The sequence below is a fragment of the Coturnix japonica genome, chromosome 2 (assembly GCF_054131305.1).
Source record: "Coturnix japonica strain WE chromosome 2, WE-NBRP24, whole genome shotgun sequence".
In the NCBI taxonomy this organism is placed as follows: Eukaryota; Metazoa; Chordata; class Aves; order Galliformes; family Phasianidae; genus Coturnix; species Coturnix japonica.
Genome location: NC_140664.1, coordinates 67641519 through 67655123, shown reverse-complemented (window position 1 = coordinate 67655123; position 13605 = coordinate 67641519). Strand labels below are relative to the sequence as shown.

Genomic DNA, 13605 nt, shown 5'->3' with positions numbered 1-13605 from the left:
TCTGTCCCTGAGCACTCAAACCCCAAACCGACGATTCAACAAACCATCAATTATGAGCTGGTACCTTTGCAATGACAACAAAAGACGTTTAACCCAGAACTGATGAGACAGAGAGTTGTAAGACCTCAAACCCATCATTAGCAACATTTTGGTTGAGATGCTCCTCCTGGGGCTGGTGGGGTACAAGGTGCGTGTAGGTGGGAGCTGCATCAAGCCTAAGTTTCTTGGGAACTGGGAAGGGCCGACATTGGCACCAGAAGAGCATGGGAGCTCTGCGGTACCACAAGGCTCCCAGCAATCCCGATTCACAACCCCGGCACCGCTGAGTTTATGCTGCTTGTTTTAGTGCTCAGGAGGCTTTCTTGCAAATAACCAATTTTAATAATCTGCTTTGGCATTAGGTGACTATCAGTCATTAAAGCATCTTGGTAAACACCGCTTTTCTGCAAGGCTTGGCACTGCTTTCCTAACTAACACAGTAAATCTGGGGATCTACTTTGATATACATTTTTTGAGGGCTTTTTACCGTTTTTCTTTTTTTTCCTCAGAGAAATAAATGCTGAAAGATATGTGCATCTTTTCCTGTATGTGTAAAGGCGGCATTTGTGATTTGCGCAGAACTCTGTAGAGAGTGTTATTTACAGCTGGTTAGCTGAGAAGGGTCGTAAACACAGTGCAGCTAAGCAAGCAGCCATACCACCTGCAAGGATCCAAGGACTATTACCCATTTCAAGCCAGGGACTGGATCCTGATACAGACCGGGAAGGAGACAAAGCTGCAACCTGACTGGGAAGGACCATTCCAAGTACTTCTAAAGACAGAAACAGCTGTGAGAACAGCCGAGAAAGGATGGACTTATGACACACTGGTAAAGGCATCCACTAGCCCTGAGGCATGGGAACTGTTGCCACAGAAAAACCTTTAAAAGATAAGAATTAGAAGGAAATCATGAAAAGTTTTTTTATATATATATTTTTTTTATTTTTTATTATTATTTTAAATAACCTTCAACTTCTCCTCAAATAGGTAAATAAATTGTGTATTTAAGTGGGAGAATATTATAACCTATATAGAACTAATGCTCACAAAATGTTTTCCTTGTTGTAACAAAAAGTTTTTACTGCTGTACCCATTTGTTATCCTGATAATTATCTGGAAATAGTGAAATCTGACAATAATGCAGGGGAGGGAACAACTGATAGTTTTGATATGAATAAGGGACTCTTGTAGTGTGTGGAATGATTTATGGTGGACAACTCCAATTGAGGCTGGACAGATACACTCCTTGAAAATATCCAGAATGTCCAGGATAGGGAAGAGCTTAAAAAGGGGTAGAAAATCTTCCTTAAAACACTGCAGTTATGACAATTAAGGAGATAAAAGATCTTAGACAAACAGTTGAAACTGAAACAAGATATGGGGACGTTAATGCCTGGGTAGAATTGATTAAGTATACTGTCCAGAGTCTCAACCATAGCAATTGCTACGCTTGTGCATCTGGACGGCCCATAGCTCAGGTGGTGCCCATTCTGCTGGGATGGACCGAGAACCCCAAGAGAATGTGATGCATGATTGCCCTGTAGCAAGAGAAAACTGCCAGGGGAAATAGAGACTGCAGATCTCTCTCGTTTCCTCCAATGCCTGATACAGATGTCAAGATCCCTCCTGCAATCTCTACAGCGGTAGGTAACCATACAGCTTGCCTCTCACGGCAGGGTGTGAAGGCTACCAGGCCTATAGGAAACTTTTCCTTATGCAGTGAGGTCTTGAATGTTACGGAGGATTCAGCAGGAAATTATTCAAGACTGGGAATCTCCAGGGCAAATCTCTGGTGGTACTGTGAAGGAAAGATTTTTATGGTCCAGCTTAACCATCTAACTGGGGAGGCACCTGTGCACTTGTTCAATTAGTTATACCATTCACCCTGGCATTTGAAAAAGAAATGTATATAGATTCAGTCGGGGTACCTAGAGGTGTCCCTGATAAATTTAAGGCAAGAAATCAAATTACTGCAGGATTTGAGTCACTGTTTTGGTGGGTGGCAATCAACAAGAACATAGACTGGATTAACTACATATAAATTAGACAAAAGTGCAATTAGGGGAATGGCAGAATAGCTAGATGCCACGCACCAGAAAAGAAATGATCTAGCAGGAGAGAAATCCTGCTAGATTAAAGAAAAGGGGGGAATGAACAGTGAAGCAGGAAACAGATGCTCTGCTGGAATTCGGAATAAAGGGGGGCTAAAAGAAGGAAACTTAAAGGTAGTTTATAGAAACAAGTAAAGGATAGTTAAAGGTAACAAGTAAAAGAAACAAGGGGCCTAGGAGAGCAGGGAGGATGCAGATAAGGAGTGAGACTTCACGGGCAACATCAGGCAAGGAGGAGAATAGATATTGTAAAATACCAGAAGAGGAGTTTCATCCCCATGATAAGAACAAGAGGGGGTCTTCATGCTAAAGACCTATTGAATATGTATCAGAATTCCAAGAACTACTGACTATGTATTAGAATTCTGAGAAATCATTGACTATGTATTAGATGTACCTATATCTGTGTCACGATTTTACAAGTCGGTGTGCAAGTTTGGTGGAGCTAACCCCATTGCACCCGGCGCTGGAATAAAAATACCTGCTTTATAACTCATCTCTAGATTATAGAGTGTTATTCCGCAAGTCAGGATGAAATGCATTCATTTGGCTATGGCTTTTTGGATGCAGCACTGCTCAGTAGCCCTGGGCTGTGGGAGCACTGACATGATGCAGTGGGATGCCACTGGGATGAAGGGACAATTCCTGCTTTTCCGCAACCCAAACTCAGCTCTTGTGGAGGCCCCAGAAGGAAGAGTGCAGTGCTGTGCAGTGTTACTGGGCTGGGGATGAAGGCTGAGGATGACTCATCCCCACTCAAGGGAAGTGCTGTGTGTGGCTGGTCTCATGCGTGTGCCATGGACTCTTTCCTTATCGGAACACACAGGAGTTTTGAGGCACAGCACTGAATGACTGTGCTGGGTTTTCCAGAGCCCCCAGGGCTTTGGGGACATTACTGCCACCATGTCACTGTGCCCTGACTGCTGGTGGGTCTTAGATCCTTGCTGTCCCTTTCTCCCCCACCGCTGCCATCCCTAGAATTGATCCCTAGCTTGATGCCTTGTTCCATCTTCTTCCTGGTGACTCTTGAGGACAAATAGGGACAGAGCCACTGGTGTCTCCCCGCCTTGTAGGCCTGGGGATTGTCCCGAGTACCCAGCATCACTCTGCTGATGCGAACCACTTTCTAGGGTCTGTCCCCTGTCCTCAGCTTGGCTGGGGTCCACCCATATGGAATCACCTGTAAATAAGGGATAATAGGGACAGCAGCAGGACTGGGGGCTGCTGCAGCACCCATGTACCCCCAACCCCTCAACATCACATAGGAGACTCCCTCTACTTGCTCAGTGAAGAAATAGCCCCCCCCCCCCCCCCCCAAAAAAAAAAAAAAAAATCCCCAAGTGACTCATTTGGGGCTAAAAAGGCAGCAAAAAGCAGAAGCTTGGGAAGGGTGGGAAAAGCATGGGAGCCCTTTGCTCCTGTCCCCATTTGGGGTAAGAAAAGGGGCTAAAGGGTTGCAGAGTGGGACCCCCTCACCTCTCTGCCCCCAGAAGCTGGAGGGGGAGGAAAGGAGAGGGAGAAGTGGAAGATGAGGGGGGAAATGAGGACACTTTGAGTTTGACAGAAACCCTTTCATTCCAGGAAAGAAACGCTTGGCTTTGACTCAGCAGCACTCAGAGCAAAAGCCATCCCAGTGCCCGCTGTGACGTCCTGCCAAACTTCTGCCCTGCAGCGCTTGGCTCACCCTGTTGCCTCAGTTTCCCCTCGTGCGACGTGCAGTGGTGCCACACCCAGCCATCCTCAGGACCCACAGTGAGTCTGTTGGTGGCCAGTGTGTCACTGAGTGACAGCATCAGGTGGGAATGCATCAACATAGAGCCAGGGGATTGCTGAGCAGCGCTGGGGTGCGTGGGAAGTCAGCCCCAAGGGGAAAGTCTCCCCAGTGGAAAAAGTGGGTCGTTTAATGCCTTGGGTGAGATGCTGGATAACAGGAAATGAATGGGCTTAATATGTGCCACCTGGGTACTTCCCGAACGTCCTCCAACACCATAAGTGCTGTCCAGAGCTCTCCAGTGTCCCCTCATGCTCCTTGCAGTTCCCCAGTAAGCTCCCATTGCCTCCCAGTATTGTCTAGACTCACTTTGTGCAAACTCTGTATCCCCCAGTACTGCCTGGAGCCACCTCAGTGCTGTCTGCATCCTTCAATAGCCTCCCAGTGGCACCAGTACTGCCCAGTGCCCCCAGTTAACACAGCCATTGTACAGTACGTGACCATCTCCTTCCACGAGAACAACACAAGGCCACAGAGACGTTGACAGCAGCGATTGTGTTGGAGACGTTCAGTCTAGAGGAGCTGCAGCTCTTGGTTCACTGCAACCACTCCAGCATCCCCAGAGGTGGGCATGGGGGTCTGGGTGGCCTTTGGTGCTGCAGGAATGACTGCAGGCAGAGATGTACCCAAGTGAGCACCAAACATTTAACACATTAACAGACTAAACAGTAAAGAAATGACAATATTCCCAACCATTTCCAGGTAAAGGCAGAAATCTTCCTTTTACACTTTGTACCTATTAAACAAAGAAACAAACAAACACGTGCTGAAATCACAAGTGATAACCTTGTTGCCAGTACTGGTTGACCTGAGTGATCTCTCCAGAGGTGCTTTGAAGTGGTTGTTCCCTTGGCAGAGGAGAGAAGTAAGCTTCGTGCTTGGGTACTTAAAATAAAGTTCAGTGTTCTGGGTCTTCCAGTACGCCTGCCTGGGGAAGCAAGCAATTCTTTGGGAGAAACCATCACATTTCTCTTTCATTTGACAGAACTCAGTGCAGTATCAGCTTAATGTGAACACTGAGGTCCATCTGCAATTATTTTAGAGAGTTTTGTGCCACACAACCCGACTGTTTGTTTCATCTTGCTTCAGATGCAATGGCTGACTTCCTGACTGGCATCCTCACTCGAGCAGAGAGCCACTTGGGCTCCTGTCCCCGTGACCTGGATGCTGAAAAGAAGCTGTGGGACTCAGCCAGGAGGGATCTGTCATTTCATTTGCTGGGAGGAACCAGCAGGCCTACCTTGCCAGTGTCCAGAGTGCCTGCCTCATTTTTGGCCAAAGTCAGCAGTAGATGGACTCAGAGCTCTGTGCATGTGCCTCTTCACTGTCCTGCTTGGCTGGTGGCATTCAGGGGGGATTTTGTGAGGTGAGGTCTCTGCTGGGCGATTCAAGCCCAACACATTTGAAGTTGAGTGGCAGACAGTATGTATTTTGACTTCCAGGCTTGTGACTTGGTCACAGGGACTGGCAAGTAGGATGGAGAGGGCTCTCTGGAGATTTTGCCCTGTTGCTGCACATTGCTGCCAGCACCACAGCAGGAGGCAGATGGCCATACATCAGTGGTGGGATGCACAGAGAACGAACACCTGCCTGCCCATCAATAATACCCCAGAGACCACAGTCTGCAACTGAGGAGACAGAGTGATAGAAAGCATGCTGTAGGTTTGCAGTCCACTTTATGTCTAGCACTTAGAGGTATGTTTGGTCTGAACTGTCTGATACTTTGGTCAGTTAGTGCTACAGTACAGAAGCAGACAGTGACTTCTGGATGGGTAATTGATTCTAACAAAGAGAAAAGCACTGCAGGAAGCCTTACCTCCACTGCAGAGAAATCAGTTCCCAGCCCTATGTCAGTTCAGTTAAGCATCACTATTCCTTCCCCAAGGAGGATCCTCTATGAAATGCAACAGGACAAAATGTGAACCTTTCACAATGTATCAATCCTTTCAAACCAAGGCATCTAGCATCTCAAAATGACTACTGCTCGACTACCGGGTCATTTCAGATCACATAGGCTTCAACATCTGGGAAGCCTCTGTTATTAAAGGAGAAAAGGGCTCATGCACTTGAATAAGAGCCACGACTTTGGGGACAGTAGCTACTCCCATTCTTTTCCATCCAAAGCTGTCATTTAGCTTTCACTGCATCTATTTCGTGCAGCCATTCATTAGTTCTGCAGTGCACTGAATGGTGCAAAGACTGTGGATCAAGGGAACCAATCTAACCAGTCCTTAATTTCCTGATGAGAAATCTCTCTCAGTCTCTTGGAATAGCACTGATCACTTGGAGCACATTAAAGTAAAGCACCCAGGAAAAAGTTCCTCCGGTGGCAAAAGTTGAATCACAGCGCCACCTGCTGGAGACCGACATCTCGAGGGAAGCAGGATGGATGTTGCAGCCAAATGTGCTCCTCCACCACTGGTTTTCTGAGACGTACCCGTGAGCACCACACATTTGTACGGTCTGTCTGTCCGTAGAGCTACAAAGGCAGAAGCAGAACATCTATATGGTTTGTTGCAGCTGTGGGTTGTGACTGATATCAGTCCTTGGATCTGTTACACTTCACAATTGCGTTCAGAGATTTTTCAGGTCATCCTGGCTTTCTGGTGCTCCCTGCACAGTGACACCATCTCTTCTGTCACCCCATTTAGTCAAACTGACTGTGATTTGCATGTAGCTCCTCCACGGTGCTTCCAAATTCCTAACAAATTGGGAAATGAGCCAAGGGACTCATCTGATATCTGATACATGCTGACACAAAAGCAATCTGTCATAAAGCCCTTTGCACTGATGCGATTCAGTGTAATACATAGCATAGGTTTGTTTACCTTTCCTTGAGACTGCAGGTCATTTCTAGCAGTAACAATGCTTACTGCAGGTCACTCAACACCACGTTATGACTATGAGTCTTATTCGAAATCCATTCCTAGCCATGAAAGCTGGGCAGTATTTAAATAGTGCTTCTTTGGAGCTCAGGATTGGTGCATCCCTAAGAGTAGGAAATAGGGAAGGGGGGTGTCCTGGAAATGGGTGATGCTGAGATGGTGGAGATGCTGAACACCTTCTTTACTTTGGTTTTCACTTCAAAGACTGCCCCTTGGGACTCCTGGACCCTGGATGGAAGAGGGAAAGCCTGGGTAATGGAGAGCTTCCCTCTGGGTGAGGAGGGGGTGATCTGGGAGCATCTGAGTGAGATCAGTGTGCACAAATCCATAGACTCCGATGGGATGCATCCACATGTGCGGAGGGAGCTGGCAGAGGTAATTGCCAAACTCTGTCATCTTTGACAGGTCTTGGAGAAGAGAAGTGCCTGAAAACTGGAGGAGAGCCTGTGACACTGCAGTCTTCAGAAAGGAGCAGGAGGAGGATCTGGTAAACTGCATGGCAGTCAGTTTCACCTCTGTCCCTGGAAAGGGGCTGGAACAGCTTGGTCTGGATGCCTTCTGCGAGCAATTGGAAAGGAAGAAGTTTATCAGCAGTATTCAGCTTGGATTCACCGAGGAAAAGTCATGCTCAACCAACCCTGCAGCCTTCTATAATGGCATCACAGCACAGAGTCCATTTGGAGACCTGTGGTCTGCAGTGTTCCACAGGGCTTGGTGCTGTGTCTGATCTTGCTCAGTATCTTCACTGATGACCTTGAGGAGGGGATAGTGTCCATGCTCTGTAAGTACGCCTATGATACAAAGCTGGGAGGAATGGCTGGCACACCTGAAGTCTGTGCTGCCATTCAGCAAGAGCTGGACAGACTGGAGAGCTGGGCACCAATAAACGCGAAGAGGTTTAACAAAAGCAAGTGCAGAATCTTCAGCCTGGGAAGTAGCAGCAAGTATCAGTACAAGGGCATGGAATGTTGTGTGGGCACACGGGTGTGCAAAGGAGGCATGGTGGCACACATAGATGCCCATGCACATGGGTAGACAGAAGGACAGGGTTGCACATCAATGTGTGTGCACAGTGTTATTCAAATGGCTGGGGTCATACAAGTATGAGCAGGCATGTGGCTGTGTGCAAGAGAGGAGCTGCCCATGTTTGTGTGCAGGGCTGTGCAATGGAGTGGGGTTGTACAGCTGTGTGCGGGGGCCAGGTCCTGTGTGCCATGGAGCTCCATGGGAAACCTCTATGAGTGCTAGCAACAGCAGGAGCTCTTGGAGCACTGCCTGGAATAACGGTGCTGGGATGGGCTGTGGTGGGCCGAAGATGCGTAGTGGACCGAAGATGCGTAGATGCTACTCTGGACCAAATGTCGTGCAGCTGCTCATGGAATGCCACTGGACAAATCAGGCTGTGCAGTCTTTGTGAATATGTAATTATGATAGTTTATTGATTGAATGCAATAAAGAAAAAAAAAAAAGAAAAAAAAAAAGAAAAAGAAAAGAAATAAATAAAAGAAATCCCAGAATGTAGTAAAACGGAATGCTGAGTTGGGCTGCAACTGAAATGCTGTGCACTGCAGCCGCTGCCTTGTGACGCTTTTCCTCTCAGTCCTTCATGTTCACCTTCTGCATCATCTCCGCAAGTATGTTCATCTCTGCGAAGAACTGGAAAGAAACAAAGCAAGCGTAGAAGTAGGACAGAAACAATCTAGGGAGATCTCATGAAGAAAGCCTGACCAGTAAACTTCCAGAATGACCCCGTGCGGAACAGCACGTTCCTTTCATTCAGGTCACTGACACTACTTCCCATGACACGTTGTCTATGGTAAGATTCATGCTCTGTCATGGGAAGGTCGTTTCAAAGGTTGCAGTGCCCAGCATGGCAAGCTTCTTTATCACAGCAAAACCTTCTGGCTGTTACCAACCACATTGTTCTCAAGCCAGAGCAAGGTATCCAAGCTCCCCATGGCAGCTCTCACTGACAGTGTCATTTCCTCAAACACACAGCTGGCAATTTTTCTATTCCATCACTTCCCTTGGGATTTTACCATCTCTTTTATGTCTGACAGATGTAGGCACTGAAACCAACAAGAGAATGCGTGTCTGTGTTCACCAAGGACTCACCAGTGCACGTGCAGCTCTCAAAGAAGCCTTTTTCATTTCCCTTTTCCTTTGTTTTTGTTGTTGTCTTCTTGCTGGAAAGCAAGAATACCAATGAATTCATTTTGTCAACAGCAAAGCTGCCGAAACATGGGTGCCGAGAAAACAAATGGCAGTCCAAAGACAAAGCAAATGGGACTAGGAAGCCTCTCAGTGAGTAACATTTCCAGGGGGAAATACAGAAGAGCATAGTGAAGTTAATGGAAAGAGATGCGTTTAGGTATTCTGGCACCTCGCTGCCTTTGGACTTTGTAGCCTTCAACTCTTTTCCCCTCCACAGAGAAGGAAAAGGTAAAGCAAGCCCTAAGAAAACTCAATGTGTTTGATAAGGACAGCACTTCACTGGGACGGTGCCACTGCACCTTCTTACCTCTTTGCTTGGAGCTCCGTGGTGGGGCTGGGGCCAGCACACTGCCTGTGCTCTGGCCCCTGGCTCTTTTGTTAGCAGGCAACTGCGCTGCTGCCTGTTGCTCTTCGTCCAAGCCCTTGCGTTTCCCTCCAGCCAGGGTCTTGGAGACAGAGCGGGGGCACACAGCCAGGGAAGGTCTTCTCCCTGAGCTGGGACCTGCTGTTACTGGAAGCCCTCCAGCCTGGACATGATCTCTCCCAGAAAGCACTCTCTGCAGTGCCTTCACGTTGTTCTTTCCATTTTGCTCATGTTGTACATCTATTATAATCAAGAAAGGAGAATCAGTTAGACTTCAAGGAAGCCCAAGGCTACTTTCAGTCTGCAGAATGGGCCACAATACTAGGAAATGTCATCTTGAGTGTTCACAGCAGCAGATCTTAGGTGAAGTGTGGGTTTGCATTTCAAATCTTGACAGGGAAGGTACTTGTAAATCCCAGGGACAAAGACCTCAAGCAACATGCAGCAACAACACTCCCAGGAAAGAACAGACAGAAAGCCTGACTAGAACGACATCGAATCAAACCCTGATGCCTGTTGTGCATCTGTACCTCTCTTGGGTGCCACGTCACAGGCTGCAGTCCTCCCCAGTCTTTCCGCAAGGCTGCGCTTTGCTGGAAGGCCGCTTGCGTCATCTTCTGACAAAAAGGAACAAGAAATACTTGAAGAGCATCTCTTGGGAGGAAGATTTGAGCACAGCCAACCACCAACTTCAACTCTCCAAGTGTAGTTCCTACCATTTTCCTTTTTGCTGCTACAGCATGGTGCCATTTCTGCAGTCAGCACAGATCTGCAGTGGACTTTCTTCACTCTTCCATCACACATGCACCCCTTCATGCAGCCCTATTTAGTGGCAGGTACCCACACCACAGCTCACAAGAGGTTCTTACCTGCGTGGGCTTTCCGTTTCCCACCTTGCCCAGCACCACTGCATGGACGCATGGGCTCTGTCCCTAAAACAAGAGATCGTGTGTTGATTTCACAGATGACAGTAGCAGTATTGTCCTGTTAGCCCGTGTCCACCCCCCACTAAAGAAAGACCCTGTTTTACAGACAGAAGAGAAACTCACTTTTGCGTGGCAGTAAGGACGGTCCATCCCCATTGCGTCCCTCTGCGCGCTGAAAGGTGCAGCTGGATGTCTGGCAGCTGCGCCGCCTCTGAAGAGAAAAAGGAAGAAACTCAGGTCGGAACGGGCAGCTGAGAGCTTCCAGATCGTGCCAGAGATGGGATATCAGAGCGCTGAGACATCATTGATCACTAAGGGAAAATACAGCCTGAGCCCTGCCCGTGCCATTAGCCCAGGCTGTCAGCAGTGAGCTCAGGATCCAACCGCTTACTGAGGTCCCAAAGGACCAGCAGGGCTCCCCCTGCTCCACTCCTTCCCCTTACAAATGAGAACAAAGAAGAAAAGTCAAGCCAAAGGAACCCAGCCATACCTTTCCGCTCACAGAGCAGGCATTGGATCCGCACTTGTCTCCTTGCTGAGACATGATGGCTCAAGTGTCAGAGGAAGCACAAGTTCTCTCACAAGCTCTCTCCACAGGAACTTTCCCTGCTCTTGGAAAGAGCTGGCTTCACTCTTCCTAAGATTGCCTCGATCCTCCAAATCTCCCTTCAAACAGGAACCCTGCAGAAATCATCCACAAGTGAAAAGTCATGAGGGAGAAGTATATTCCCAGCTTTGTTCTGCCATGCACTTGATTCTCTTGTGGAGGGAAAGGTCTGGGAATCAGCTGGCTGCAAGAACGTCCCAACGCTAGCTGCAGCTTGTGTCTGACTGCCGTGGCTTGTGTCAGCAAGTGCTCTTCTCCATCTCCTCAGGAGCTCTGCACCCAGCAATCCATGTGGTAGTGAGGCACAAGTTGCGCTCTGTTTCCTTTTGAATGGTGTTTCATCATCCTCACCAAAACACGGGTTGGAATCTCCACAAGAACCTCTTTCCCCTGGGAACAGCCATGTGGAGGGGCACTGCTGGAGCTGGAGACTTCTCCCCGGCCTAGCATTTCATGTCTGTAGAGACACATCCCACAGCCAGCCAGCACCAAACCCAGCTCACCTGTTGGGCCTGTTCAGCCTAAGCTGCGCTCAGCTCACCAACACAGCACAGCAGTCCTTCGGACAGGCTCTGCCAGGGTGATCTGTTCCACGAAATGCACAGAGCTCAGTCTCCGCGTGCAGCACGCTCACCAGAGCACCAGCTCTGCTCACCACCTGTGGGACACGTGCTCCTCCCACCGTGCCAACCATTGTGACCTCAGCAATGCTCGCATGACTTCTGCGCTTTCATCATAATGGAAGTGGACGCCTCCTAGATCCGAATTTAAGGAAACCAACGCCAGGGTCAGCCCATGGGGTGATCTGAAGTCAAACAACAGGGAAGTGAAGGTGACTCTTGTGCAGCTGTCATGGTTTTGCAATTTTCATTAAAAACCGGTCAAGACTAATGTGGCCTCATAGTGCTCAATGGAGTCCCAGGGGAGATAGTGGGAAGGAATAGGGGTGCACATCTGTTAGCCCCGAGGCTGGTGCTCACCTCTCTGACTGTGGCTTTAGTCTCCAGAGCCGATGTTGACTTCCCTTACTGTGGCATTATGGCCCAGGACCAGTGCCGGCCTCATGGGCTGGGGTTTGATGCCCTTGGACCATTGCTGGCCTCACTGAGTGGGGCTTCTGCCAGTTGGATACAGCTGCTGGCTGAACTGGCCAGGATGGAGCCTTCCCTTTGTAGCCTCCCATGTGCATATCCACCCCAAGAATGGAAGTCCTCCTTCTATATGTACCCCATTCAACCAGAATGTGGAAAGCAAACCATTTAGGCACCTGAAATGCTTCTGCTCCTGCAGTCTGGCAGAAAGCAATGCCCTCTGTTTCATGCCACCTCTGCACAAACTGGAAGGGAATGGGGAGACATATGTCAGAACCAATGGGACAGGACTTCACTGAATGCAGTTTAAAAGCAAATCACCCCAGCTCTTGGTTGGGCTGTTGCCCTCTATTGCTGGGGATCCCTGACCCCTGGCCTCTGGCTTTCCACCCATGCATCCTTCCTTGGAGCCAAGTGTTCCTTTCCCAGCAGCAAGCACCAGGCCGGAGTCAGCACCAAAACCAAAACCTCCTTGGACCTTTCGCGTCCTTCTTTCACACATGGTCTTTTAGTTTCAGAAAATAGGGCCAGACCCCAATGAAACAAGAGCTCTAGGACAAAGCAGCTGCTTTATTTTCCTCCTTCCCTTTCCTCATCTACACCCCACAGAAAGACCATTTGCCAAGTAAGGGATGCAGTGATCAGGTGCATGAGGGGCAAAGTGAATCAAGCTTAATTTCAGAGGCTTGCCTCTTCCATGTGACTTCCCTGAGGTCTGATACAATCGTACAGTCATAGACTCATAGAATAGCCTGGGTTGAAAAGGACCACAGTGTGCAGGGTCACCAACCACCAGACCAGGCTGCCCAGAGCCACATCCTGCCTGGCCTGGTCCTATCACTATCCACCCTCGTAAACAGCCGTTCCCCCTCCTGTTCATATGCTCCCTTCAAATACTACAAGGCCGCAGTTAGGTCTCCCTGTAGCCAAGCAAAAAAAGCCCAGTTCCCTCAACCTGTCCTCGTAGGAAAGGTGCTCCAGCCCTCTGATCATCTTCGTGGCCCCCCTTAGCATTATTTGCATTTCTCTTTTGCCTTCCTAAAAAAACTACACCTGCTTCCGGGCACATTTCATCCCACTGTTACACCTTGTAAGAAGCACTATGGCAAGTCCACATGCAGAAAACACTGTCATTCCATTCAGTAACAGAGAAACCATTCTGCCCTTGCTCATGACTCTCGTCCCTGCCTCCTCCTGAACTGGACAGTGTTTGTGGGCAATGAAAGAAATCCCCACATTCTGGAAAATACAGACAAAAAAGGAAGAGGCAGAAAAGCGGCACTAATACTTTGTCACTAGTGGGAATCTCCACAGACAGTGTTGTGCTAAAGATGTGAGGTTAAGGGATCATCACTTAAGATAAAAGTCATAGCATGGAAGATTTAGGGATGGCAGGCTGACTAGAAAGAATAAACAACACTTACCTTGTATCTTATTCATTTTCTCTCTCTTATCCTCGGATATCTTACCCTCATCTACAAAGCTCTGAGGTTGTCCAAAGCCTGTTGCCATGAGCTTTGCTAAACGCAGCACTTCTGTGGCTCAGAGATATTACACTGGCACATCGCAAAAAAGAACTCCATAACCCAAGTGTCGA

The 13605-nt window shown here is 48.4% G+C and overlaps 1 protein-coding gene across 1 annotated transcript; it reads right to left on the bottom strand.

The window, feature by feature from the left end:
* Positions 1-8077: 8077 nt before the first annotated feature.
* On the bottom strand, positions 8078-13311 carry LOC146761901 (zinc finger CCCH domain-containing protein 11A-like). The gene is made up of 8 exons (XM_085537734.1): positions 11421-13311; positions 10801-10991; positions 10434-10521; positions 10254-10316; positions 9915-10001; positions 9328-9624; positions 8922-8992; positions 8078-8462 (listed from the first exon to the last, which is right to left on the bottom strand). The coding sequence occupies exons 2-8, from the start codon at positions 10852-10854 to the stop codon at positions 8403-8405; spliced, it is 720 nt and encodes a 239-aa protein (XP_085393860.1). The 5' UTR covers positions 10855-10991; positions 11421-13311; the 3' UTR covers positions 8078-8402.
* Between the last annotated feature and the right edge of the window lie 294 nt (positions 13312-13605).

What these genes read in the sequence shown, in the direction of transcription:
- LOC146761901 (XM_085537734.1), bottom strand. Translation starts at nt 10,854, where the DNA reads ATGTCTCAGCAAGGAGACAAGTGCGGATCCAATGCCTGCTCTGTGAGC. An exon ending in CCTGCTCTGTGAGCGGAAAG is followed by an intron (nt 10,522 to 10,800) that starts GTATGGCTGGGT and finishes TTTTCTCTTCAG; the next exon opens with AGGCGGCGCAGCTGCCAGAC. An exon ending in TGACGTGGCACCCAAGAGAG is followed by an intron (nt 9,625 to 9,914) that starts GTACAGATGCAC and finishes TGATTATAATAG; the next exon opens with ATGTACAACATGAGCAAAAT.